Raw genomic sequence first — 26673 nt, forward strand, 5'->3', positions numbered from 1 at the left:
CATAAGTGGTCTGACGCTTGATTCTTCGTTCCTCGAAATGCCCATATATAGATGTTCATAGATGGATTCTTGCTTTTCTCTCTCTCTCTTCTTCCATCGTATGCTTGTCTGTTTGAGTCTTTGGGAGGTGGTGTATATAATTAGTATCTATGGTGTGTAGGTGATTGATCATATATGCATTCTATGTCATGTCATATAGGTCTCACTGTGATGACAGGATGAAAACACGCGTTCCTGTTCCTCCACTTTCCGTGTAAGAGCTCGCTCAAAAACAACGTCACCGATAAGTTACAGTAAGTGTAAATACAGATATCTCGGTAGTTTGACATTCTCGTTTTAAACTCCTTCTTGCTTTGTCTTCCACCCCTCGCGAAAAGGTAAAATAACATCGTTGAGAGTCGAACTACAGGGGAAGAGAGACTGAACGATGCCTCGTAAAGCAAAGGTACACTCGGAGATCGATGACGACGGTGATATTGAAATAACCGTCAAACAACCTACTCCCCCTTCATCGTCTCCCTCAACGATAGTCAAAGGTAGAGGTAAAAGCACCTCTGGAAGCGGTACGAGGACACCTCCTCCTACTGGACTGAGACAGAGGATTAAGAGTACCGTAGATGAGATAAGTAAAGAGACTGAAGAGCTGCACGTGAGATTGAGGAAGAAGGTAAGTTCGGTCTGTTCGGGGAAGGAAGGGGAGGTGATGCTAAATGGGAAGATTATCGGGGCTGGATAGGATGACGGACATTATAAGGTAAGCTCATGATATAAATTTCAAAGATATAATCAATCTCAGCTGACAAAGTGTGACCTTACTGTATAGCTACTAGGTATGTTATCGCCAGCTTGACGAGATGATCGAGGAAAACCAGCTAGCTCACTATTCCACGAACTCTCAACGTAGCTCCTGGAACACCATTCAACGAAATAGGTAAGCAGTAATCAGCACAAACTCGCTCGCTTTTAGCAATGGCCTCAAGCTTAGCCTTTCATCCTTTTAGACCTTAGCGAATCCACATTTTTTAGACATGATGGACATAAAAGCAAACCTACTTGGAAATCATGGTTATTCGGACTAAAAGTGAGTTGATCTTGTTGTCGTTCCTTCTCTCTTCGTATTGTATATCGTCCATGGTATATGATCTATCAATGGATCGGTAGCTGATCTCATATGATATCATGTAGTTCGTCTTCCCCGCGTAAGCTGCATTCATAATCCACCGGCTCAACCACATCAACGAAGCTAACGAGTCTATGATCATATTAGAGGTGTCATACTGGGTATCTGTTTAGCTTTATGGGCAGTCGACCTGACTACTCTACCGTGAGCTGCACTACGGCTATCTGTTCTGATATCAGCTTACAGAGCAATGATCATTGTAGCGCCGATATGAAAGATATCTGGACTACTTTACCTGCTGCCTTGGATCCCAGGGATTTATTGGCTAATCTGACTGTCGTCGAGGGTAAGTCATCCTTCATTCTCAACCACAATCTTCCACCTCAGACGAATGTTCATTAACCAAACAATGGGTCTATTGTGAGAATGTTGGACTGATGCGATATGTTTGTATACCCTCAGGCGCAAGACGAGCATTGGAAAATCGAGATTTCACCGTTGGTGAATCTCTAGTCGAGCAATATGGTTTACAGAAACACCATCCGATAGTCTTGATACCTGGGATCGTATCTACCGGTTTGGAAAGCTGGGGTACGGAAAGTGTAGCTAGACCATTCTTCAGGAAGAGATTATGGGTATGTTCAATCTTTATCTGCTACATCAGCTATTCGATCATTTCTGCAATTCAATTTAGCTGATATCTAGAGAATCGATAGGGTACCTCGACGATGATTCGAGCTGTGTTGACTAACAAGTACGTACTCAGCTGTTAATCTGGGAATAAGTTTCACAATAATAGCTGATTTGACGTGTGCCGGGTTTTATAGAGAAAGATGGATTCAGGCGTTATCTATTGATCCTGAGACTGGCTTAGATCCTCCCGGGTTTAAGATCAGAGCGGCTCAGGGATTGGATGCTGCAGTGAGTGTTTCAGCTGCCTCCTGAAAGCTTGTTCAAGGCAGAAGCTGATTCAATCGATACAGTCCGAATTCATTCAAGGTTAGCTGAATGTTGATTTATGCGACACTCAGTGAAGCTGACCCGAAAGATGATAGGATACTGGATATGGCAGAAGATCGTCGAGAACTTGGCTACGTTGGGGTACGATACTAATTCTATGGATATGGCTGCATATGATTGGTAAGTCAGCTGCCAGTCTCCTTTGTACGGGATATCATATAGTAGTGAACTGAAGAGCTGATATGTTCCTTATAGGCGATTGGCCTATTACAATCTTGAAACTAGAGATGCGTACTTCACAAGATTGAAAGGTAGGATAGAAACTATGAGAAGACACAATGGTCAGAAAGTCGTACTTTGTTCACACTCGTATGTCTTTCGCGCTGCTGTTCGAAGTATGATGGTCTTGTGATTGATACTCAGCTGTTGTGGACAGTATGGGAGGGACAGTTCTACTAGTAAGTCTCTTACAATCTGGGATTGACGTCATAACGCTTATGCTCCTTCTTTCCGTTGATGTAGTACTTGTCAGTTTAGCAAAACGGACATCGTGCCAAAAGTAAGCTGATTTGCAATTTAGCTTGAAATGGGTCGAATCGGATCCAAAGGAGAACAGGTTTGGTGGAGGAGGAGGGGCGGCTTGGGTCGAGGTGAGTATTCTATACCAGACTATGTCATATCTCTCACAATATCGATTGACAAGCTGATGATTTATATTCTAGGAAAACATTGAATCCTGGATCAACGTTGCTGGAACGATGTTGGGTGTATCAAAAGCAATGACCGCTTTCTTATCTGGAGAAATGAGGGACACTGTCGAGTTGGTCAGTTGAGTTGCGGTTGGATATCTTATAGCATTCTAAAAGCTGACCAGTGATACAGCATCCTGCCGGTTCATGGGTTTTGGAAAAGGTGAGTGACCAAAACCTACTAAGAAGTTCCAGCTAACATCTAGGCCACAGTTTTTCTCACGCAGAGAAAGGGCTAAACTGTTTAGAAGGTGGCCAGGATCAACTTCGATGTGGATGAAAGTAAGTTCAACTTGATTAGGATGGCATGTGACTGAGCTCATCCCGCTGAATCTCAACCTATCATACAGGGCGGCAATCGAATATGGGGCAATGATAGCTCTGCGCCGGACGATCCAACTAACGCCACCGATACACACGGTCGATTCTTCTCGTTCCGCCATCCCGGTACTTCCGAGGAGGAGTCCTCGTTGAACAGCTGGACTGTTTCTCCAAACTTGACCTTGAACGAGGCTGGACCTTATGTTCTGACCCATACACCGCCGAGTTTCCAGAGGATGATGGAAAGTAATTATAGTGTTGGGTTTGAAAGGGATGAAGAGCAATTGAAGAGGAATGATAGGGATCATACCAAAGTGCGTAGTAGTAATTCACGCTGGTAATGGCGGGTTGACCGGAAGCTGATGAGATGATTTGCGTTGATAGTGGAGTAATCCTCTTGAAGTCAGGTAAGCTAGATATACAATGTGCCCAAAGGATCTAGCTTATCCGTTGGACCTACTTAGATTGCCTGAAGCTCCTTCAATGAAGATATATTGTTTGTATGGTCATGGGAAGGAGACAGAGGTCAGCTATAGTTTTCGCGGTTCCGTCATCTGCAAAGAGCTGACCTTGTGGACGTTTCATAGCGATCGTACTGGTATATGCAAGGAGAGTACGAGCATGATGATACGCGTTCAGACGCGGAGAATGAAGATGCCTATGTGAGTGGAAGATTCCCCTTTCGATGACTCTTTCTATCCCAATTGGAAGTATGGTAGGTAATGACTGGGGTGAGATCGGATGGACAAAGATCAAAGGTGGTGAACCGATATACTACTATATCTGCTGACCCAAATACACCGCAGTGTGATACAACAGACCCTTCAAACGGATGCGACAACTCTACCACTCTCCGCGCACCATTAGACTTCCCCTTATCGCGTAAACATTGGATAGATTCGGTGGTTACTGTCAAAGGTTCAAACCCCGAAGTACGATCCGGTGTGAAGTTCGGTGACGGCGATGGGACGATACCTGTGATCAGTCTTGGAAGTATGTGTGTGAAGGGATGGAATGGGACTACTAGGTGGAATCCCGCTGGTATTGAAGTTATCACGCAAGGTGGGCATGTTGTTCTGCTTTCAGCTGTATGTAAAGGAATGACAGGATAGCTGATGTATACGTCTACAGAGTATCTGCATTCACCTGAAAGTATGGATCTACGTGGAGGTGCACAAACGTGAGTCTGATCGACCATCAGCTTTGTTCTGTACGTGAAATGGATCATAAGCTGATGTCTTGCGGTATATGTCAGAGCGGATCACGTTGATATCCTAGGAGCTACACCACTCAATACGGCGATACTGAAGATAGCAGCTGGGAGAGGTGATTTGGTAACTCAACAGATCGGTTCGGAGATTTTCGAGTATGTCAAGAAGCAGGACTGGGATTAGTGCGATATGAATTAGACAAAATGATGACTATAATGATAGATGAAATAGGTTGAGTACATGTATTACAGTGGATGAGTATCTCCTTGTGGTTTGTAGCATGTTTGGGTTAAATGGGAATTGACAGTTGCTGAGTAGTAGTAGTAGTAGCAAGGGTCAGAATCATGGTCACTAACTTTTTTCTCGATGACGATTGCGTTGATCTCAGGCACGATCATCTCGAAATCGTCGAATATGCGCTTCCCTCCCTCTTGGAGGTTGAATCAATTCATATTCATTACGCTCCCATAACGATACCTTCAACATCTTGACTCTCCGTTATACCCTCCTGCAACCTGAAAGCACTCTTCCCCAAAAGATAAAGGTGATAATGAGAATAGCAATCGTAGGTACAGGTGTATCGGGTATATCAGCCTTATGGGTGAGTACAACCTTCCCTCCTTCCTTCCCTTGTTTATCCTGTCCGTCATACAGTATGATAGGCGCATAGGTATTGATGCGATAATATCTATGTTCATAGCTGCTCAACGAGTTCTCGGATCATGAAGTGAATATATATGAGAAAGATGAGAGACCTGGTGGACATACCAATACTGTCGAATTCAAGAGTGAGCTGGTGAATCACATCATGAGTGGTGTATTATAGCTGATCATGAGACTTTCGATGCAGGGGAGGGAAAGGAACCTTGTCAGGTGGATACGTGAGTCCGAAGTATATGAGAAGTGACGATAGTGGCTCAGTAGATGCTGATGATCGATCATCAATCTCTGGAGGGACACAGAGGATTTGTGAGTCTACTCTGAAAATCATTCAAGCAATATCCATACGGTACTGATTTGATTCACTCGATTTAACACTCAACTTTCAGATCGTCTGTAATCCACCTACATATCCAAACTTCCTGCGATTCCTACAACATCTGAAAATACCACTATTGAAAACGGAAATGACCTTTTCGGTGACGAGGGATAGAGGAGCGTTCGAATGGGCCGGTGAAGGACTAGGAGGGGTTTTCTGTCAATTATCGAATCTGTAAGTGATCTTTTTTCCCAGTCCAAGTACTTTAAAATCGACTGTCATATGATGTCTGATGTGATGTACTGACTCGGCAACTGTGTTAGGTTCAACCCCCGATTGTACAGGATGTTATTTGATATAATTCGATTTAACCTCTTTGCGACTGACTTGTTACACCAGGAAGGCGATAGGGAAGGTATAAGTATAGGTGATTATCTGGATAAAGAAGGGTATGGAGAAGGCTTCAGAGATGATTATTTAATGGTGAGTTATCATATCTTACATTTGACTTGATGCCATATGAATTCAGCTGATTACATGACGATTTTGCTCGATCATAGCCCATGACAGGAGCTATATGGTCTACACCAGCGGATCAAGCTGCGCTAGATTTCCCAGCATCAACATTAATACGATTTTTCCACAATCATCATTTACTGCAGATAACTGGTAAACCTAAATGGTTAACGGTTCAAGGTGGATCGTGAGTTGTCTATTCCCAAGATCAAGATCATACGCTGCATATGGCTGACGCTTCATGCCAGTAAGAAATACCTGGATGCGGTATTGGGTAAATTACCAAAAGAGAATTTACACCTCAATACGGAGATAACGGCCATTGAATCTGTGGATAATGGAGTTCATCTTGTGGAGGCTTCAGGTCAGAAACATCTATATGATCATGTTATCCTAGCGTGAGTCGTAGCATCTGCTCTTCGACAACCGCACGTCTCACAAGGATCTACATTGATTGGGTTCGTCAATTGGAGGCAAGGACGAGCTGATGATTTTGGGTTATTAGTACACATTCAGACACGACGTTGAGGCTGCTCCAAAGTGGTGGTGGGTTGACGGAGGATGAAGAGAAAGCTCTAGGGCCATGGAAATGGAGTAAGAATGAGGCGATACTACACTGGGATGAGAGGGTGAGTCAATCCGGATCAGACCGATCCTCTCAAGCGACACGTCATTGCTAATGTCTTGACTTATTGTAGTTGATGCCCATCAGGCGGAAAGCTTACTCAGGTGAGCCAAACGCTTTGCATCTTGATAAGAAGCACGGAGGTATGAGCTGATATTGACATTTTCATAGCTTGGAATTACCTGACTTTGACTGAAAGTGATGGGAATAAGCCTCGTACTTCGGACACGGAAGTTGAGACCGTGGCTTTGTGAGTCATCAATCCAACATATCTAGCTCTTGCTCACGGACAACCTTCCTGTTTTGAGCTACCTGAGCTAATATCGATATCATCATCGTAGAACATACGATATGAATATCCTCCAACACCTTCCCGAATCCAAACATGGTCTAGTCCTTGTCACTCTGAATCCGCCATTCCCAGTTGACGAAAGCAAAGTCATTCGAAAGTTCACTTACGAACATCCCATGATGACTCATGAATCGGTCGCTTCCCAAGCGCTACTCCCTTCTATACAGAACAAACGAGGTATATCATATGCCGGAGCGTGGACTAAATATGGTTTCCACGAAGATGGGTTCACGTCATCTATGAAATTGTTACTTGAACCTCCATTCAACGTATACTCCCCTTTCCCCTTACGACCAGCTACTAGGGATTTACCTACTACCACTTTTGGTATATTGGCTGCTAGGATATTGGTGAACGTACTGGAGAGCTTGAGAAGGAGGGTGCAACCTGCATGGTATTGGGTTAGATACGTTGTGATCATTGGATTGGTATGGTTGGAACAAGTATTGGGGGCTGCGAGGTGGAGAGAAGGTCAAGAGGAAGTTGGAAGATTGAAAGGATACTGGGTAGGGAGTGATGGGGAGAGTAAGAAGAGGAGATGATGGGGTTGAGTAAACATATTGAAATAGGTACATTGGGTTACATGCATTTGTCATCATTGTCGAACACCATCTCTTCCAGTCGCTGAGTTGTATCGTGTGCGACAATTCCAACTTTGTGTCAGAGATCCTCAAGAGGTTAGTCACGTCTCCTGGTTGACTTCGGCCGATACAAAGTGCACTGGAAGTGATTAACCAGTCAGAACACTCGGATTACAAAATAATCGTAATCAACAAAAATTTCATAAAAGCCGCCTGATGACATAAGCGAGTGACTGCTATCAGCATATTTACTACATAAGCGACTAGTGCCAAGAGACTCCACCCGTTTAAAATTCTCCTCCTTCGCCACCTATCTCCACTCCATTCACATACCATCATTCACCTAGCTATTCAATCACACGACAATCTCTACCTTCGCGCGACATCAATTATACACGAACACCAAAATGTCATCTTCATGCTGCGGTGGTAAAGGTGGAGCGGGATGTTGCAAAGATCAACCATCCGCTCAGAATCAAAACGGCGCGGCCGTACCATTGTTACGAGGAAACAAGAAAACTTCTCAGCAACCCAATTCATACGCTGCTGTAGCTGCCGGCAACACCTCGGACAATAACAACAACAAGTCCTATGGGGCTGTATGGACATTGGATAACGCTGTACCTCAAAGCAACAGGACGCAGCAACTGCAAGATGTGTTAGGGGATCATGAACCGTTGGGAAGTAAATGTTCGGCCCATGCCTCGGGTGGACAATGTTGTGAGTAAACACGAAATGGGTTTTGGGGTCTGGAAAGTCAGCTGATGTGTTTGAGATGGATGGTAGGTAAAGAGTTGAAAGGTGATGATGAGAGGCATTTGATTAGTCCTGAAATCGTTAGAGATGTGTAAGTTGGTTCTTTCTTCGACAATCAAGTTCTAACAAGTGCTTATCAATCGTCTCTTCTCCTTCTTCCAACTCATCTGATGCGATAAAAACACGTGTATCATACTTTACCACCACCTCATCTGCTTCGCACGACTTGACTCGACTCGACTACCTTCCTTTGTATAATAGCATTATCGGTCTCTCAGACGGTTTGACAGTACCTTTCGCCTTGACCGCTGGTCTATCATCCCTGGGAAGTTCAAGTTTGGTAGTTACTGGTGGATTGGCCGAATTGTGTGCTGGTGCTATCTCGATGGGTCTAGGTGGATATCGTAAGTACAACTTGATGTCATTTTACAATTATGGCTAATTATGACCTGCCTGCTGACTGATCATTTTTTTCGTTTTCTTTCAATATCACTTACAGTCGCCTCCCAAGCTGAACTCGATCATTTCCACTACCTCCGTCGTCAAACTCAAGCTCGAGTCCTCCGATCATGTTCAGGCGAGATGGAACGTGAAGTCCACTCGATCCTCGGCCCATTAGGTGTGAAAGAACCTTTATCGCGATTGATAGCTGAAGATCTGAGGATTGTCGAAGATGATTTGTATGGTCCTCAAGATGGTACGACAGGTAATCAAGGTATCATGCCTGCTTCTCAGGTCGAACCTATCTCTCCACTTTCAACGAAGAAATGGAGTAGCATATTCAACTGGGGTAAGAAGGATGTACAAGAAGAAGAAGGTGGTGAGAGTAAGGTTGATGAGGATATGGGGTTGACGGCTTTCTTATTGAAGTTCGGTGAAGGTTTAGGTGAGTAATCGACCCTACCCTGCGTCTTATAACCAATTTTCACTTGGATACCAGGAAGAAGTGCAGACTTATAACTGATCATTGGATTACCATTGATATAGAGGAAGTACCGAAATCTCGATTATACATCTCAGCACTTACCATTGGATTATCCTATTTCATCGGAGGTCTGATACCCCTCATACCATATATGATTACCGACACAGCCGAAAAGGGATTGATTATTTCCGCTATTGTGACCGGTGTGATCTTATTCATCTTTGGTGGATTCAAGACATACTTTACGTGAGTGCTGATCAAGTTCTCCTTGATACGTTGGTTTGGTCGACATTGTGCTGATATCCAACATGTTTATGTATCATGTAGCGGTGCGACAGGTGGATGGGGTGGATATGCTTACGGAGCTATATCGACGATGATTGTTGGTGGAGTAGCGGCAGGTGCGGCATTCGGTTTGGTCAAAATCTTAGGTGTACAAGAGTAATCCACAACTCACATACACAGCCGGAGTGGGGGTGGGGCTTTGGAATACTTTTTGGGTGAAGGTTCCCAGTCAAATGACGATATGGTTCCCGTTCATCTTCGTCAGATACGGGGCAAGGGAGTATCAAGTTCCTTTTACTCAATTACAAATATCCCATAGGATAGGAATTTACAGGTCATTTCAGTGGACACTGGATAATGGATAATGGATCTCATTCGATTTCAACTATTTTTGTGTAACAATAACATCAGAAAACGACATCCCTTTGAAAACGTAGATAACATACAAGTTCAATACAATACTCGATTCTTATAGATGACATGATATATATATATATATATATATATATACCCTAGATGAAAAATACTGTACATCGTTCACCGTCCAATCTGCCAATACACATCACAAGCGCCATGCACAGGGTTGTAAGTCAGCGTAAGCGTAAAGAAATGAGATACTGTATATACATTTTGGGTTTGTGTGAACCAGAGAATTTATCTATCTAAAACACTGTATGATTGATGTGATAAACATGAACTAAAGTCCTTCATACCTCCATTCCCTTCCCTCCCCTTCCTTCTTCCGTCCTATGATCTATGCGATTCAATGCAACTTCCTTCCACTCAATGTATGTATATAAAACCGAAACCAAGATAAACTGAATATATATGCTATATGCTATTCAGAGGGCATGCAAACACCCTCGGAATTTCGAACTTGGGTTTGTGTCTTGTCGCCAAGTTGCCTCTCTCCGTTTTGCCATACCCTATCTGAGTAATAGTGTCTTCGTGCATTGATCTACTCGTCCACCATCGGAGGTACCACCTGGGCAGCTACAGGTACATGTGCTTCTCCCGCTTTATCCGCTACGACCGGGTGCGTGTTGGAATGTTGTCCAGGTAATATGAAATCCTACATCCCGACAAATCCATGTGTCAGCCATCATATACGTTGCTGACCATCAACGGTAGAAGGAATGATAATGACTCACCATCTTACCGTTATCTCTATCGGGTGAGACCAATCTCGCATATTCAAGGTACAGCCTGAACATGTATGCTTGTAGATCTTCTCTCCTCCATGCTACGTAGGGCGAACGGATTATCAGCAATAATCCTATGACACAAAGACTACTTCATCACAGGTAGATGCGGAGCCAGACTTACTCCTTTCGACCCAACACTGTCCGTTCAACGCTATTCGCCTAGCTACTTCGTCGTGCGCACCTCGTCCCGACGGTGTACCTCGGAAGCTAAGGATGACAATCGCCTCATCAGCTTCTTGCTTCACGCCCTGAACAAAGCAGCTGATCTCGATTGCTCACAAAGACATAATCGAGAACAAATCCGAGTAATCCATCTTGGATGGCACGTAAGCGTACCATTCGGGTAACGACTTGGTGTCTATCAGACGAAAACATCATCAGCTACCTTTTTCTGGTCATGACTTTTCAAGAAAACAGAGGACAAAGCTAAACTCACTCCATTCTGGGAAGACAGTTGCTTTGACCACAACGCTAAAAGAGAAAATACCGTCAGATACACGTTTCGATAAGATTCAAAAGCGATGAATATCTGCTCACTTGTTACTAGCCATCAATCGAGGGAATCGTGATGACCAAGCGTTCCCGTCGGTCTGTAGAATCACAAGAACGTCAGTATGTTGTCTTGCTTCTCCATCCTTTTTCCTCTCTTATTAACCCTTTCATTAAGTCCTCAGTCAAGAAATTATCCGATCAATCGTCAAATATCGTTGACACACTTTTCTACCCTTCTACGTCCCCTTCCATTTCCTATTCCCCTTACCCTCATTACGAAGATCAAAATCATCACTCACATCGAAGACATATTTGAAATCATTACTTCTCTCCGCATTATCCTTCCCTGCAAATTCAATTTCCTTCTCCATCTCATCGCAAGTCCCATCATCCCAATCACACTGCCAATGTCCTCCAGCAAGTTTGACATCCATATAATATTCTCCTAATTCCTTCAGGGGCAATCTCGATAACTCGGCTTCTCCAGTGGAACCGACTGGAGCTAACACCTCGGTGTAAGAATCTGATTTATCGTTGGCTAGGAAATGTAATCTCTCCCTGTGTGATTGACGCCATTTGGATCCTTTCTTCTTATCGTGGTTTAATCCCGTTGCTAGACCTCTCTACATACATCAAACCGCATGATGTTATATGTCAGCACAGCCGAACTTTTGTATCATATAGTGAGAGATGACTCACCCAATACAACTTTCCACTCTTCCTACTCCACTCTGGATCAGGTCCAACATCGTCTCTCCTCCCATCTCGGCCTATCGGCGTAACTGGTATATCACCATTCAACATAGTTTTGGAGGGTACTAGGATAGGATACAGTTTGGTATGTGGTTTAGGGTGCGTTTCCGAGTTGTGCTCTTCCAGTAACATCCCGTGGTTCTCCATGTACGAAGGATGCTGACAGATATCCATGGCGGCTCCATGAGCGTTGATGAACGTGTCGGCGGCGGCTATGCAAGAAATGAATCAGTGAGCACGAGAAGCCATGAAACACTGTAATTCCCACAACGCGCCCAGATGGCTATTGACAGTTTAACACTCACGTAGTTCTTGTTCCCCTCTATTCAATGGACTGTCCTTAGCACAAGCTTTACTCCAATCCTGTTCGAACCTATCATTCTCATTAGGGTGGTTCGAGATTTTACCGCTCTTAGCTGCGTTTATCAATTCTTCTTGTCGAGCATGATCAAGTAAGATAGAAGGTTGATCGTGAATGGTGAAGGTTGCTCTATGAGATTATATTCAACAGCATTAGCTGCTTTCTTTGATGTTCCCTATAGGAAATGTTCAGCGATGTAATCTCACTCACCTAAAAGCTCCAATATGCTTGATAAAAGGTTCCAACAAATTGATCTGCGAGTCTGCTCTAGGTCTACTAGCCCACCATGTGTCTCTTGAATAGTCGTCATTCCACTGCAATTCTACTTTACCATCGTGTACGATCAGCGTGAATGTTTCTTGGATCTTTTCAGTTTCCTCTAATCGTTCTTGCAGAGTTTTGATAGGGAGACCGTAAAATGGTAGTAGTGAATCCATGATCCTATTCCACATACACTAGTCAGCCAAAAAGTCTCCTACACGCACGACAGGAATGTGTAGATGTGAATGATTTGCAGAGAGATACTCACGCATCGTATTCATCAGGCAGTAGGACATTGTTGTTTTCAGCGAAATGCCACCTATATATTGTGCATCACGTTCAGTCATTCCATTTGACTTATGATATTGTACATCGTACTTACCATTCATCGAAACCTTTTGGTGGATTTCTGTTCCATTTATCCTTATACACCTTCACAGCCTGTTCTAAAGATTGAGATTGTCTAGCCAACATTGAATTCCATTTCATCTCTCCTTCCCTCAACAACCCTAAGATCGGATGGGTCAATCCGGAAGGCTGTGATTTCGTTTCGTTCGACAAAGCAGAGAACTCATCATCGAAATCTGGATCGTAATCATTACCTTCTGAAGGTGGTTTATGCGATTTGACTATTCCAGGACTGACACTTTCCAATACTAACATCTCTGCTCGTTTCTTTTCGTTGGGCGATAATGCGTCGTAGGGAGAGAGGAAGAGACACTGTCCATCTTCGTCGAATTCGACTGGACGCGAGGGAGTGTTGGGGTTTAGAATAGGTGGTAACCATTTGGAAGGTGAGAAGTAGGAAGCATCGGGCTCATGATGTGGTAGGTTCGGTGTGAGTGCTGGAGGTAATGTGGAAGGGGCGAAGGTGTGTAGGAAGAGGACTAGGATACTACCTGATAGTATCAGTACCACGAACCGACGTGGGATAGGTAGATTCAGTGGTGAAGGGAAAGGGAAATTCAACGCCATTTTGGTAGATGGGAATCGGGGTGGGGATGGTTGAGCCAATCAAGGCCTGGTGAATTGAGGAGAGATTGTCGCGAGGCGGTATCTAATTGTGCTGAGTTGATACGTGATGGGTGTTGTATGTGGATTGTTTGTATCGATGATGTATGGGGTGTTTGGATATATATATATTCGTGTGCTATGTTTGATGTTACAATGTAAAGAAAGTGAAAGTGGATGTGAATGTGATGATGAATGTCAAGTGAAAGCAGACAACAGACAGTCGTTGAAACGCGAGTCAAGAGGTGAAAAAAAGGCTCGTGCCAAGGTCGAGATGCGGTGTATTCTGGACTCGAAGGTCCACTGGCTATTCGTCAAGACCTGGTCGTGTTTTGCTGTTGTGTTGTCGGTGGGTGAGGATGCGATGCCGAAGATTTATGAACAGGTCGAGGTCGAGTGATGGACGAGATGTTTGTATAGGTATGGGTATAGGTAGATGCAAAGTCGGGTTGAAAAACTGGAGAGGTACCTGTGTCACCAACTTTAAAAGGGTGATGTGCAGCAGCAGTACCAGTCATTGGTCCCTCGACTGAGACATCTCACTGCAAAGCAGTCACCGTCCACCACGTTAGCGCAGAACAAGGTAAATCCAGAAAATCAGGTAAATCAGGTATATCAGGTAAATCAGGTAAATCAGGTAAATCACTTCCCTGAAGGTTAGGCATCCGAGATCCTTATCACGGGCCTAATCATCGAAAATCATGTGACTCACACTCTCATGCTCCCAACCTCGGTGGTTCGCCGTCCAACAGGATCAACATTACTCATCTTTTGCTACTCAACAATCGTAACAGCGACATCATCAGCTCTTCCACTCAAGACTCATATACCCATACATGGTGTTGTTGATTCTCCGCGGACAAGAAAGTCACATCGATCAGCGAAAAGCAACCCAGCATAGACAGACATCTCACTCTTCCCAACATGCCTTCCTTGCGATTCTGTGGTGAATGGTAAGTCATCTCATCCTATCTTGTCTATTCGCCAACTTGACTCACTGGCATATCCCTCAAATACAGCAACAATCTTCTTTATCCCAAGGTAAGCTGCACTCATCGCTCAAGAGATATGTCTACTTCCCCACCGATGTATTGATAATCTGACGAATCTTTTTTTAGTCCGATAACAACGCGAAAATCCTCCTATATCAATGTCGAAACTGTCAATATGCGGAGAACGCTCAGCCTGATCCTGGGATGGCACCTTGTGTGTATAAGAACGATCTATTGACCATTGCTAGGTGAGTTGCCGTTTTATCACACTCCTGTCGGATTGAGCGGGATGAGAAATTAGTTGTATCATTAACCCGTCACGCTGCATGCAAGAAGGGTGGGGCAGAAAAATTTCACCCTTCAGGCATCCATCTACCTGATCGCTCAGTGTAGTACATACTGACGCATGCTCTCCGCCTTGAAATAGGGAACAAGCGGGCGAGACCAAAGATTTAGAAACGGACCCAACCCTTCAACGATCAAATATCGAATGTCCGAAATGCTCTCATCACGAGTGAGTGCTTGTTTCAGCTGAAGATATATATCTCAAATACCCTCTAACTGTATGCTGTCATTGACATGTGTACCCTGTTTAGAGCCGTATTCTACCAGGATCAAGCTAGGCGAATAACGACCAATATGACATTATTCTATTACTGTACGAATTGTAAATACTCATTTAGGGATCCTAAAGTCAAGCATCGTTAGTCACCGGGCAAGAAAGACTAAGAACAAGGTTGCAAAAGAAAAGGGAAGGACTCCATCATCGAATTATCTATAAATCATACACTGTTACCGAATAGTCACATTTGGTTCGGTCTGGTGAAAATCTGACTCATATAGTGTCTCTCAGTTGGAGAAGGAAAAATCTGTAATCATCGTAACATGTTGTATAACACATAAAACGTTCCATGAACAATGCATCTCATTAAACTCCTTATCTTTATCTATCTACAACGTGAAAAGCACCTATACGAGCAAGCAACCAATCAAAACGTCACGCAAGATGGTCATTCGCTGCAATTGGAATGTTCTTGATCCGTAGACGTGCCTCAAACGTTCCATTCTGATCGTTTGGATTCGCTAGCTATACTGTTAATCTTAGCAAGTTTCATCCTAATTTCCAAATCATCTCCATTAGGTAAGAAAGTTTCGTTTTCCGTTCCATCCCGGACTGAATCTCCTTTGGATCGCCAAAATTGGACAGTAGGAGGAACGTCCATCGATCCGAAATGTTCCCTTGTGGATCTATTGTAAGTCTCTCCACCTTTATTGTTCAACTTCATAGGATACACACAAGGTAGTAGATTACCTTGTGAACTCCATTTCTCAGATGATAAGTGACTTTGGTCATCGACGACTTTACTAACAACCGATTTGAGATTTGACGTATATTTTTCGCGTCCGTCGTTCCAGTGACATCTATTAGAAGCTAAGACAGAAGCATGAACTGAGGAAGGGGTCGTATCGGCTCTGGTGTTCATATCGACTTCTTGCTTTTCTGCTTCTTGGCTCGCGATAGTAATCATGGATTCCAACTTGTTAGGCGACAACGTAGCCTCCGATGTGATTGATGGCGATATTTCGTGGTAAGTCTCAGTAGAGCTGTTCAGAGGATTGAAATGGTAATCAGGGCGGATATGAGTATTCAACAATGTTTCTACGTCCCCAATAGATCTCTTGTGACATGCATCTTTCCATTCAGACTTGGATTGTTGGATCATAGATCTGTACGGTTCTTCATCCTTCTCGAAAAACGAGCTAATACTTTCCCTAAGTCGATCGCAAATTCGGAAATCTGACACAGGGACGTCCTGGTAATTGACAGTGGAAGAACCGACTATCATTCCAAGTGCTGGACTTTCCATGTCAACTTTCAAATGGTTCTTCAACTCCTTCATCATCATCTCGTCATTCGATATTGTAAGGGTAGATGGGAATTTATCGAGATTGGGATGAAGTTGCTGATGCACCTCGTTGGTACTACCTCCAACAGGGGTTGTTGTGATTCCAATCATCTTTGAGACGTTGAAAGTCAACGCATCATCCCACGTCTTATCAACGATCAGCTCAAGATGACGTGGATCGGTGAGACGACTTGGGTCCTCTTGTCTGACTCGTTGGTAGCAGGTTGGCGGCTTATGAGTCAGTTGGAATATCTCTGCGTTTCGACGGTGATTGCCATACGCATTGAATTGACTGACGGTCTGTTCAACTCGAATGTCCAGAGTGGCTTTATCGACGGCTGACATCGTAGTTTGTAATGTGTGTGTAAATAATCAAGGAAAAGTTGTAACGAGGTAATAATCGAGTAAAGGCCAAGTCACTCGGTCATGATATGTGAGAAACGGAATGATACGTTCTGTTTGACACAGCCTTTTATACCTTGACGTGTGGTCAGCGATCTTGTTGTGAGCTGTGCAGTGCAGTCCCCCTGATTTTGAAGAATGCACATAGACTTGATGTCAACCCCGACTCAGTCAAAGGATCTATTGGAAAGAAGTACAGTATTCACGAACTTCTTGAGGGTGCCACGATCAAGGGAAATATATATCACGTCGTTTCACAAATAATAAATGAGCAGTACAGTATAATACAGTTCGAGTCAGTCATTGGCAATACCATCTATAATCGTCATTGGTCAAATGCAGAGAATACTATCCCTATCTGTACCTTTGAGATATATAGGTGGAGTAAGAGACAATCACCTCAACTGCAAGAGCCCAAGCAAATTCAGAGTCCGACGTGTGTAAAGGCGATATTCCTGTAACCGACATCGTTTAAGCCTCTGATATCCCTTGAATCGATGTCTCGCAAACATACTGTAAGTCAGTGACATGCACTCAGATTACTATGCAGGTGCTTCTCACGACAAGGTAGCAACATCGCTTAATCAAGAAACCGAATATTGAAATGCTACAGTATACTGTACTCATGCCATCACACGCAGCTGATCAGCTACACACAAAGTGAAGTATGTCCTTCACCATATTTGCTATTCTCCCAACACTACTTGTCTCGTTTCTACTCCAAACGAGTTCACTTTGGGGGCACCGAGCCTCATACTGTTTATAAGTGTCCAAGCCGAAGACGATTAAGAAGGGTCATTGTCAAGAAACCAGTAGTAAAGAGGAAATAATTCCATTTTTGCCACCAGTTTTCCATAACAAGAGATGCATACTGCATATTTTATGATTATCCAGACAGACTACATACCAGCTACCGCCAAGCTGAAAGCAGCGGACCAAGCCAGGACAGCCAAGATAAAAAAAATCACTCAAACGATCCATGCGGATCGTTCTGATTCACTTGGCTCATCTTCAATCCCAACAGCTTTGAACCTTTCCCTCGCAGTTTTATCATCAGGACAGAGCGAGCCATCACCATCCGCTTTACTTTCGTCGATTGACTCCCAAAGATGAACCGTCGGGGGTTTGTTCAAAGAGATAAACGTCGAACGTGACTGCTTGTACTTGTCCACCCTAGTCATGGCAAGTTCACCATTCTGCATCTGCATCTTGACAGGATAAATCATCGGTAGTAGGTCACCGTCTTTCTTCCAACCTTCATCCGATAAATGACTTTGTGCAAATACTACTTTCTCAACTTCAGCTCGCTTTTTACTTAAGTACTCTTCTCTGTTTGACTCTCTTCTCGTTCTAGCCCCTTCTAAGAAGGAACCATAATAATCGACTGTACTGGTTGCGGCTCTAGATTCAGCTTTGATTTTCTCTCTATCAGCTTCTTCCCTCCTTTGTTCGATGAAATGATCGAGTTGGACAGGTGATAAGCTCGGATTAATACTGATTGACGAAACGATCTTGTGGGTATTCTTTCCTTCCGGATCGAAAGTGAACAAAGAATGATCACTTCGGTTAAGTAGATGTTCAACTTCCGAGATTGATCGCTGATGGCAGTTGTCTCTCCAAAGGTCTTTGGAGATCCCCATCTTATCTTCGTACTTCTCATCTGAGGTAAGTAAATCTTGAATTGTGGCAGCGAGACTGTCGCCAATCTGAAATTCGGAGATTAAATGGTCTTTGTAGTTCATCGACACAAAGGTAGCAAGGTGCTGGACGATTCGACCCTCCAACTGATCCTTCAAGGTATTCGCAAACTCTTCAGTCTCATTTTCAGAAATCAAACTTGGGATTTTGTCCATATTGAGATGAACTTGCTGAAGCATCTCATCCCCACCAGATGTAAGGGATCTGACGGTAGTCCCAATCATACCACAAACAGAAGCTTTCAACGCATCAACCCAAGTGTACTCGACAATTTTCTCCAGATGATTTGGATCATTCAATCGTTTGATATCGTTATCCCTATAACGAGCTTGTGCAGAGGAACCTTTAGAGGTGAAATGGTATTTCTCGAGGTCCCGGGATTGTTGGCCATACGATTCGAACTGACTTAGAGTGGATTGGACTCGAGATTGGATGGTGGCGTTGCTGGTGGTGGCAGACATGTTGACTATCTGAAGGGGAAGGACGGTATACAGACTGTGAAGCGATTGGGTTATCTTTGTGTAAAGATGGATTGTAAATGTGATGGTGTGTATTATAATCTTCCGGCTGTCGGTGCCCTTTTATATACCTGTCCATCTGCCCCTCTCTCGTCATCCATAACCATGCAGTTGAAATTTGCAAATGTTCATTTCCTTTGTAACTCAGATTCATTGATGTAGCAAAGATCCATCAACGGAGATATTGCCTCTTTTCTTTCCCCTAAGTATGAAAAGGCAATGACCAATATATCAACGAAGGCGATTGTCGAGAACTCTTCATGCAAAAGATAGGCTTCTTCGAGGAGGAATACAGGAAGGATGGATGCCAGAACATGACGACCACCTTCTGCTGTGCAGAGTCTTGCTGGCAAAGGATGACCAGTCGAGTCGATATATGGAGAAGCGTATATCGTCTGCAGTGTCCCACAAATCCTAGTAGTGAAAGGAGATGCCTATTATTACTTACGAAGGTTGAGGCTATTAGAGTCGAAGAGACCTACGACCGACTGTCATATGATGCAGTATTGGTGAGAGTGACATCTAATTGTCAACATTCTACACAAATGCATTATTTCACACAGAAAATTGTCCCTTCCCGTTCAATTAGCATGAAAACTCCGATATGCGTGTATCTAGTCGTGACATTCTCTATAATTTATGTACAACCTATCCGATATTGATATTTCCTCTCCACACACATATTCAAGCACGAGCAATGGTGAGAAGACTGTTGAATTCTTCTTCACCTTGAGCCATGCATAACCCGTGGAAAATCGTAGTAGGATCTTCCATCAATTTGAGGGGTTCACCTAAGTATAGTAAAGGAACACGTCATTCGCCATATTGGACTAATCATAGGCATGATTAGGGCAGGAACTTACCAGACTCGACGATTTGACCTTGATCCAACACTAGAACCCGATCACTGAAATAATGCACATCAGCCACGAGTTTAAAAATGGCAGGCAGAAAGGAAATACTGGCTATTGCATGATGGTGGCTAGACGATGAGCGATTACAAGCATCGTAGTATCCGCAAAGCATTCTTTGATTGTAGCGGTGATCTTTGCATCCATCCTATAAGTCGAATATCAACTTAGCAATTCCTCGAAAGCGATCTCATTCCCACGTCAGATCCGGGCTCACTCAAAATCAACGGATGAAGTGGCTATCCATTGGCGGTCCAATCAACATTGTCATCTTGCATTTCTGTTTATATCGCGTTGTAACTCACCTTCATCCATGACAAGGATCTTGGACCTCTTCAACAATGCCCTAGCAAGACACAGTAGTTGTCTTTGCCCTTGACTGAGATTTCCCCCCTCTGTAGGTGCCATCATCAAGGATCAGCAAAATGCCTGACAAGCAGAATAATCATAGGCTGCTCACCGATCGCAACAAAAGTCTCGAGATTCGCGAATGGGTTATTGTCCAATTCATCTTTGGTCAAGCTATCCGATAAGAGATGTACTCGACGAAGAGCCTCGTAAATCTCATAGTCATCTTAAATTTCGGATCAGCAAATGTCACACATCAACGGCATGCGTCCGGATGTGGCTTACCTCTAGTGCCCGTAACATCCAAGGCGTCCCTCAGGGTACCACTACACAGCATCCCATCTTGGGCTACCATATTGAGTCGTTTTCTCAGTTCTGGCAAAGCCACTTGACTGATATCTGCAAGAAAACCATCCCATCAGCTTATTGTTGCCTTGCCATGGAGTGTACGTACCGATATCATCTATCGTGATGGTACCACCATGAGGTTCTATCGCTCTGAACAAACTGAGAGCCAAAGTCGATTTCCCAGATCCGGTCGCGCCGACTAAGCCAACTCGCATGCCTGGCTGCCATACGAAAAGAGGACAGCGTGTCGTGCATAATGATCAGTACCTGATCGATAGTGCCCCAATGATAGATCGGCCTCACTTTGATGCTGAAAGAGACACCTTTCAGAACTTCCGGAAGGTCTGGTGCGTATCTCACTTGAAGCTTCTGAACTTTGATCTCACCTCGATTAGGCCACGATCTTTCTGGTATCATGCCTTCTCTCGATTCTGCGTCCGGCATGGTGATATCTGGAATATCACGGAATATCCCTATCGTCAGCGAAGGATCAAGGTAACATGAAGGTAACACATACAGTGATTTATCCGTTCGGCGCTAACAAACGTTTCTTCGAGGTTACTGCTCATAGTGATTAATCAGTCTAAGTACTTGGGCAGATTCACCCCGAAGGACTTACCTATATTGCTCCACCCAGCTGAAAATACCTGTATATATCGATCAATCTTCAGCAAATATACAGCGCGATCACAAGTCAGATGACCAGGCCAACACACACCTGTGGATACGGTCAATGCAAAATTCAATATCAATCCCGCTTGCGAAGCTGACAAGTCTTGTCGGATCAAGGCAAAAGCCGTAGCAGCGACTACTACACTGGCGAATGACCTAATAACAGCACGGACCCAGTTATACACTACACAAGAATGTAATCCCGTCAGCCAGGTCAGATCAAATGAGGCGAAAGTGACCATTCTTACCTGCCCAAGCCGCGAACCATGTTACCCGTTCTCGATTATTGATCACTTTCATCGCGTGCATCATAAGCTTGTTTTGGCCGAATCTGCGATGTACTCGGGTTTTTAGCTGCGAGGAATCAACAGCGAATTGAGCAACTTACGCTCTTACCATCACAACTCCATCGATGGTCTCATTGTAAAGTGAATAGAGAGGGGACGAAGCAGTCGCGGTCAATCGTCGGATATCCGCTCGAAGTTTGTTCAGTCTGTATGTCACATTTGACAAAATCAGCACGTGTTGTTTGTCTTGGATCAATCAGGCATCCGCAGGCTTACTGATTACTGATCCAGACAAAAGGTACACCCCATATGAGCGCGACAAGAGAGATGACCTAATAAATCGAATCAAATCAAGTCAGACAACCCGCTCTGATCGCGATGTTATTCAGGGCGGTAGTGATACGTACAGGTGTCTTGACGAATACTACACCGGCTGCTGTGGCTAGTCCGAGGCCTATGTCCAACTGTATGAGTCTCATTTTCCTACAATATGCGATGGAAAATCCAATGACTCACCATCATTCAGGGTACCTGATCGTTCCAATCTCTTGATCAGCTATATCCTTAGAGGAACAAGATCAATCACCAAACAGATATCGCTTACGTCCAAATCCATCAGCCGACTGAGAATCCAACCGATATACATCCTGCCCAAAAATATTCAACAACCTTCCATGAGGGGTGGTTTCGAAGAACTGCAATGGCGCTTGGAAGACCTTTGAAAGCAGGGATTCATGAATCTTCTTACTTCCAGCACTGTAGAACCCAACGTTTCGAATCCCGTATAACCAAACCCATTTGAATGATCCCAAGGCGATACATCCAGCGGAGATCGCACCGTAGACTACGAGATAATAATTGATATGTGATTGTTCAGGATCGGAAGTCCATTTTTCCAACCAGAATGTCCGAGAAACGGCGACAAGCCTGTAGATCCCATATACCAAAGCTAATGCAGACCAATACCAGAATCCTCCGGCAGATCGGAATACCATCAGGTAATGGTTCGACGCTACTCTGCCTACTGACTTGTGTTCTTCTCTGTAGAGATGACGGGAGACACCACTGGATTCGTCTCGTTCTTCGAAGTGATGCGATTGGCGTCGACGAGTGGCAACTTTGGATACTCCTGATGATTCTGACGGTTCATCAATTGATGGTTCGGCTGGAGCGATATCGACCAAGTTGGAGTACGATACTTCGCTTGCTGGACATGCTTGTTCTACTTGTCCGTCTTTACTTAAAGTGACGATGTAATTGGCGGTCGGTAGTACCAGAGATACGTGATGACTGACCAGAACAACCGTACGGTTTTGGAGCAAAGAACCGTTAAGACATTCGTTGCAGATGTACTGGGCCGTATGAGCGTCGACAGCTGACAGAATGTCGTCCAGATAGACCGTTTTAGCGGGAGAATAAAGACACCTCGCCAAGTTGACTCTGGCTTTCTGCCCGCCACTCTGCAAGCCAACAGATCCGCATTAGTCAATAGTCGGATCAGTTTGGTGAACAACGCATACGCACCAAAGTCACACCATTTTCGCCAACTTCAGTCAGATCACCCTCGTTAAATAATTCCAAATCAGGCGTCAGAGCGGCCTGTCTCAGTGCTTCGCGGTATCTCTCTCTCCACATGGGCTGACCAAAGAGCACATTATCACGTATAGACCCATGTCTAATGAAGCTCTGCTGAGGTGCGTAGGCGATAGAATCGGTCAGCCATTCTTCAGTAGTCCAACGACGATTTCGAGGATAGACAGGTGTAGAGTCAGGTAAAGACCGAGGAGCAAGGACCGCTCCTGATTCGATATTCGCTTCACCGAGGAATGCTCGAAGCTATCATATATAATTCATCAGCCCGGATATCATCGGTGTCGAGACATTCGATGACATACCAATAACGTTTTCCCAGATCCTAGAGGTCCACATAGAAGGGTCAATTTCCCTTCGGGAATCTCAACATCGACATCCTGTAGCTTGAATCTTGGCGTCTCATCACCGGGCACAGTTTCTTTTGCAGAAGGCCATCCGATAGTAGCGTGATCACAAAAAATTCGAGTAGAGGCATTCTCCCATTGGGATCTATCAATTTCCGGTTGGCTCAAGTATCTACTCAGACGATCAATGGATACTTTATTCTGAAGGAATACCTGGATGATCATCGGGAATGTACCGAGACCGTCTGTATGTTGATGAATGACATTAGTTATAGACTATCGATCAAGTAGTATCCGATAACTAACCCTTGACACGATAGAAGCTGCAAGATATCATGAAGCTGTGTCAGCATGTGCATCGTATAGACAGGACTCGCTACTTACATGTTCAGAGCTACAAATGCAGTTGCAGGATCAAGCGACCTGTGCAAAACTTTAGTATGGAACCCAAACATAACTAGAAGAGCTATGATTGGAAGCTGTTCTGCTAGAATGTTAAAGCTGGTTCCTAAGGTATATCGCCATCGTTGCCAGCTATGCGAGGTCGATGATCAGCTGTCGAGCTCGTTATCAAACGGTTCTAGCTAACTTACCTGACTTCATCCTCACGTAACCGACGAATCTTGCTCATGAAGTACGGCTCAAACGCATTGAGCTAGACATTAAATTATCAGCCACCAGTATAGAATGAAGCATTATGCGAGACAACCCACCTTGATGACTTTGATACCTAACAGAAATTCCTTCAGAGCACCAGTTCTAGCATCCCTTGCCCTTGCCCATTCCTTATCGCACCCTATCATACCACTCATAAATGTCAGACGGAATCTATCTACCGATATGAGATGCAACTCACGATAGATAAGTTTCGAAACCAGATAAGACAGTGGCATACTCAAAGGTATACAAGCAATACCGACCAGCGCGCTTACTCCCAGCATACTATACAGCATGCCTACACCAATGAACACTTTCATCCCAACCCAAGTCGATCTCATCAGCACGGTAGACCTCCAGCAGAGTATGAGTATAGAGATGGATAAGCTTACGAGTGATTATACCATTACCGAAATTCCAAACATGAGTAGCCATCGAGGCGACTATACCGGTATCGATGGTGAACAGATTCATGACTTGACTTCTACCCTGATTACCATCTACCTTATCACCAGGGGTGACATTATGCGCTTCGAGAGCTTTCGCATCCGTTGTTCGCAGGATTTTCGATAACAACTATATCAGAATCCTCGGTAAGCTAATCGAGATCTATGACTGAGTCATGATGTAGCTTACCAAAGAGCTAAGATTCATTCTGATCGGTATATGAAGCAGGTAGTTTTCTCGTACGCTAATCACCAGGTCAGAATGTCCAGCACTGATTGAAATAAAATGAGATGATCATTCACCATAGATATGCAGATAACAAGACTTTGAAATGAGAAAATAACAATACATCAGCTAGAGGTCAAAACTCCTTGAAATGGAGTACAGCTCACCCTCAAATGCTTGACCAACTAACAAACCCCAGCACAGCAAATGGGCATAACTCTTATCTGATCCTTTGGGTTCCTTGAACGATTGGATAATCTCATGCATCGCAGCAATCTGCACGAAACTAATGAGATTTCTGAAGATTTCCAAAGCAGCAGCTATCAAACATACCAGAAGCATTAGCATTAGCAAATTCGCTTTCCCTTGTTTGAACAAGGATTTCACTTACTGATAAATACAGCTGTCCCTTTACCTCTCCACATCGATTTGACCAAATCCCATCCAGTCACTTTGTGCGTATTGAGATGAGCTTTAGTCTTATCATCTGTAGAAAAGACGTTCTCTGTTATACCGCTATTTCTAGTCTTTTCTTCTAGGAGTGGTAAATCGTCTTGGACGAGACTTTCGACTTTCATTGACGTATAGGCTAAATTGCCAATCTATAGTACACCATCACAACATCAAGTACCGCTCAGTCAGCTGAATCCATTTGAAGATAAAGAAGGGAAAGATAGTCGTATGATTGGTTTGACTCGGTAGGAGATAGGGAACATGATTTGACTCACATAACCAAGAAAGATGAAACTCAACATCGATGAATTGTCATAATCCAGTACATTACTTTGTTCTTCCCCTTCTCTTTCCTCTAGTGATCCGACAGTCTCATCTTCAGAGCTTCCAATGGTAATTCCAGACAAAGGCACATGTCCATTCACACCAATCTCATCCTCAGGAGGAGGGTTCAATTTTATCCTAACCCCACTATCACCTTTACCCCCTTTTACTTTTTGGGTTGATTTTACTTTCACTTCGTTGAGTCCGAATCCCGTACCCAACCTTGGAGGTTCAAAATACAATTTCGGACCTCTCCTCATCGAGCCTCCCGCTAAGAAAGAAGCCCACAGAAATCCCGTTCTGAGGTAATAGACTAGAGTGGAGTTGTGGATAGATAGGGTAGGTGAAGATTCATGGGTTTGGATGGTATACCATATTCCAGGTAATGGATGAATGATGATAAGTAGGAGTAACAGGATGAAGCTGGTGACGCAGAGTGTTCGATGAAGAAAGAGGTTGGACATTTCTGCGATGGGGGAAAGGAGGATGGTACGGATCGTGATTGGCTTGAACACAGTGAGGGTATATAAGACAGCCAAAAAGCTCTATTTTATCGAATATTCACCGTCAAGCTCCAATTGTCACTGCGTAAGAATGATAGGAGTGACTCACTGTGATCGCAACGCCAAATATATCCAACCCCATCGCAGAACTCTTAGTCTGCCGTATGAAATCATCTTCACCTGTCATCTTGCGATGCTCTTGAACAGCCATACAAAGATGGGTAACTTCCATAGCTAGGGATCCGAAGATCCCAGGTGCAAGCAATGCTTTACAGATCTTGACATTCTTCTTGAACTGACCAATACACACCGGTCTGTCCCTTTCTACATAATCAGTATTATCAGGATCATCGTATGATAATGGCGATGGGGGATCTTGAGGTAAGAGCGTTTCGGTCTCTAAGGGTGTTTGCGTAGAGCTCATCTTCGATTGTCATGAACGTAAATCGATTGATCTCTTTTGGAAGGTTGATGAGGAGGAGAAATACTCAAACAGACCGCCTATATGTATATACACGAGTTCTTGGTCCATCCGCCGGGTGGATGTTCCAGGTTAGGGCGATACGCTCCTGTGTTGAAGA

General features: G+C 44.0%; 8 protein-coding genes across 8 annotated transcripts; 4 read left to right on the forward strand and 4 right to left on the reverse strand.

Annotated features, from left to right (window-relative positions):
- Positions 1-427: 427 nt before the first annotated feature.
- Positions 428-4544, forward strand: L199_005595 (uncharacterized protein; the record flags this gene model as incomplete). Its single annotated transcript, XM_064891305.1, has 25 exons — positions 428-667; positions 737-754; positions 824-830; positions 905-931; positions 1002-1081; positions 1186-1199; positions 1268-1324; positions 1384-1466; positions 1583-1755; positions 1837-1874; positions 1948-2041; positions 2104-2119; positions 2176-2260; positions 2336-2449; positions 2661-2730; positions 2803-2904; positions 2963-2992; positions 3043-3111; positions 3180-3464; positions 3535-3557; positions 3615-3675; positions 3738-3812; positions 3957-4212; positions 4282-4330; positions 4406-4544. The coding sequence occupies 25 exons, from the start codon at positions 428-430 to the stop codon at positions 4542-4544; spliced, it is 2205 nt and encodes a 734-aa protein (XP_064747377.1).
- Positions 4545-4911: 367 nt separating this feature from the next.
- Positions 4912-7375, forward strand: L199_005596 (uncharacterized protein; the record flags this gene model as incomplete). Its single annotated transcript, XM_064891306.1, has 12 exons — positions 4912-4962; positions 5062-5149; positions 5212-5242; positions 5324-5330; positions 5411-5574; positions 5664-5823; positions 5901-6043; positions 6105-6254; positions 6362-6485; positions 6555-6585; positions 6653-6731; positions 6823-7375. 12 exons carry the CDS (start codon positions 4912-4914, stop codon positions 7373-7375), a joined length of 1581 nt encoding a protein of 526 aa, XP_064747378.1.
- Positions 7376-7821: 446 nt separating this feature from the next.
- On the forward strand, positions 7822-9540 carry L199_005597 (uncharacterized protein; the record flags this gene model as incomplete). The annotated part of the gene is made up of 6 exons (XM_064891307.1): positions 7822-8134; positions 8201-8261; positions 8432-8574; positions 8670-9056; positions 9158-9341; positions 9423-9540. The coding sequence occupies 6 exons, from the start codon at positions 7822-7824 to the stop codon at positions 9538-9540; spliced, it is 1206 nt and encodes a 401-aa protein (XP_064747379.1).
- Positions 9541-10338: 798 nt separating this feature from the next.
- On the reverse strand, positions 10339-13427 carry L199_005598 (beta-1,2-xylosyltransferase 1; the record flags this gene model as incomplete). Its single annotated transcript, XM_064891308.1, has 12 exons — positions 10339-10452; positions 10532-10623; positions 10707-10792; positions 10865-10943; positions 11022-11056; positions 11123-11175; positions 11377-11700; positions 11777-12042; positions 12136-12320; positions 12402-12632; positions 12721-12771; positions 12835-13427. 12 exons carry the CDS (start codon positions 13425-13427, stop codon positions 10339-10341), a joined length of 2109 nt encoding a protein of 702 aa, XP_064747380.1.
- Positions 13428-14387: 960 nt separating this feature from the next.
- On the forward strand, positions 14388-15163 carry L199_005599 (uncharacterized protein; the record flags this gene model as incomplete). Its single annotated transcript, XM_064891309.1, has 5 exons — positions 14388-14416; positions 14483-14504; positions 14582-14703; positions 14883-14969; positions 15052-15163. The coding sequence occupies 5 exons, from the start codon at positions 14388-14390 to the stop codon at positions 15161-15163; spliced, it is 372 nt and encodes a 123-aa protein (XP_064747381.1).
- Positions 15164-15507: 344 nt separating this feature from the next.
- On the reverse strand, positions 15508-16356 carry L199_005600 (uncharacterized protein; the record flags this gene model as incomplete). Its single annotated transcript, XM_064891310.1, has 1 exon — positions 15508-16356. The coding sequence occupies one exon, from the start codon at positions 16354-16356 to the stop codon at positions 15508-15510; it is 849 nt and encodes a 282-aa protein (XP_064747382.1).
- A 1376-nt stretch (positions 16357-17732) lies between these two features.
- L199_005601 (uncharacterized protein) lies at positions 17733-18923 on the reverse strand (the record flags this gene model as incomplete). The annotated part of the gene is made up of 1 exon (XM_064891311.1): positions 17733-18923. One exon carries the CDS (start codon positions 18921-18923, stop codon positions 17733-17735), a length of 1191 nt encoding a protein of 396 aa, XP_064747383.1.
- Positions 18924-19664: 741 nt separating this feature from the next.
- Positions 19665-26516, reverse strand: L199_005602 (uncharacterized protein; the record flags this gene model as incomplete). Its single annotated transcript, XM_064891312.1, has 31 exons — positions 19665-19771; positions 19844-19887; positions 19947-20039; positions 20109-20130; positions 20197-20286; positions 20352-20465; positions 20525-20638; positions 20694-20808; positions 20891-21039; positions 21105-21148; positions 21207-21234; positions 21306-21443; positions 21508-21590; positions 21648-21752; positions 21823-21878; positions 21954-22000; positions 22151-23006; positions 23071-23382; positions 23442-23728; positions 23790-23806; positions 23868-24017; positions 24077-24138; positions 24197-24279; positions 24340-24453; positions 24533-24716; positions 24777-24831; positions 24890-24911; positions 24980-25132; positions 25204-25414; positions 25541-26134; positions 26202-26516. 31 exons carry the CDS (start codon positions 26514-26516, stop codon positions 19665-19667), a joined length of 4764 nt encoding a protein of 1587 aa, XP_064747384.1.
- Between the last annotated feature and the right edge of the window lie 157 nt (positions 26517-26673).

Source organism: Kwoniella botswanensis, chromosome 1 (assembly GCF_036426115.1).
Source record: "Kwoniella botswanensis chromosome 1, complete sequence".
NCBI classification, from domain to species: Eukaryota; Fungi; Basidiomycota; class Tremellomycetes; order Tremellales; family Cryptococcaceae; genus Kwoniella; species Kwoniella botswanensis.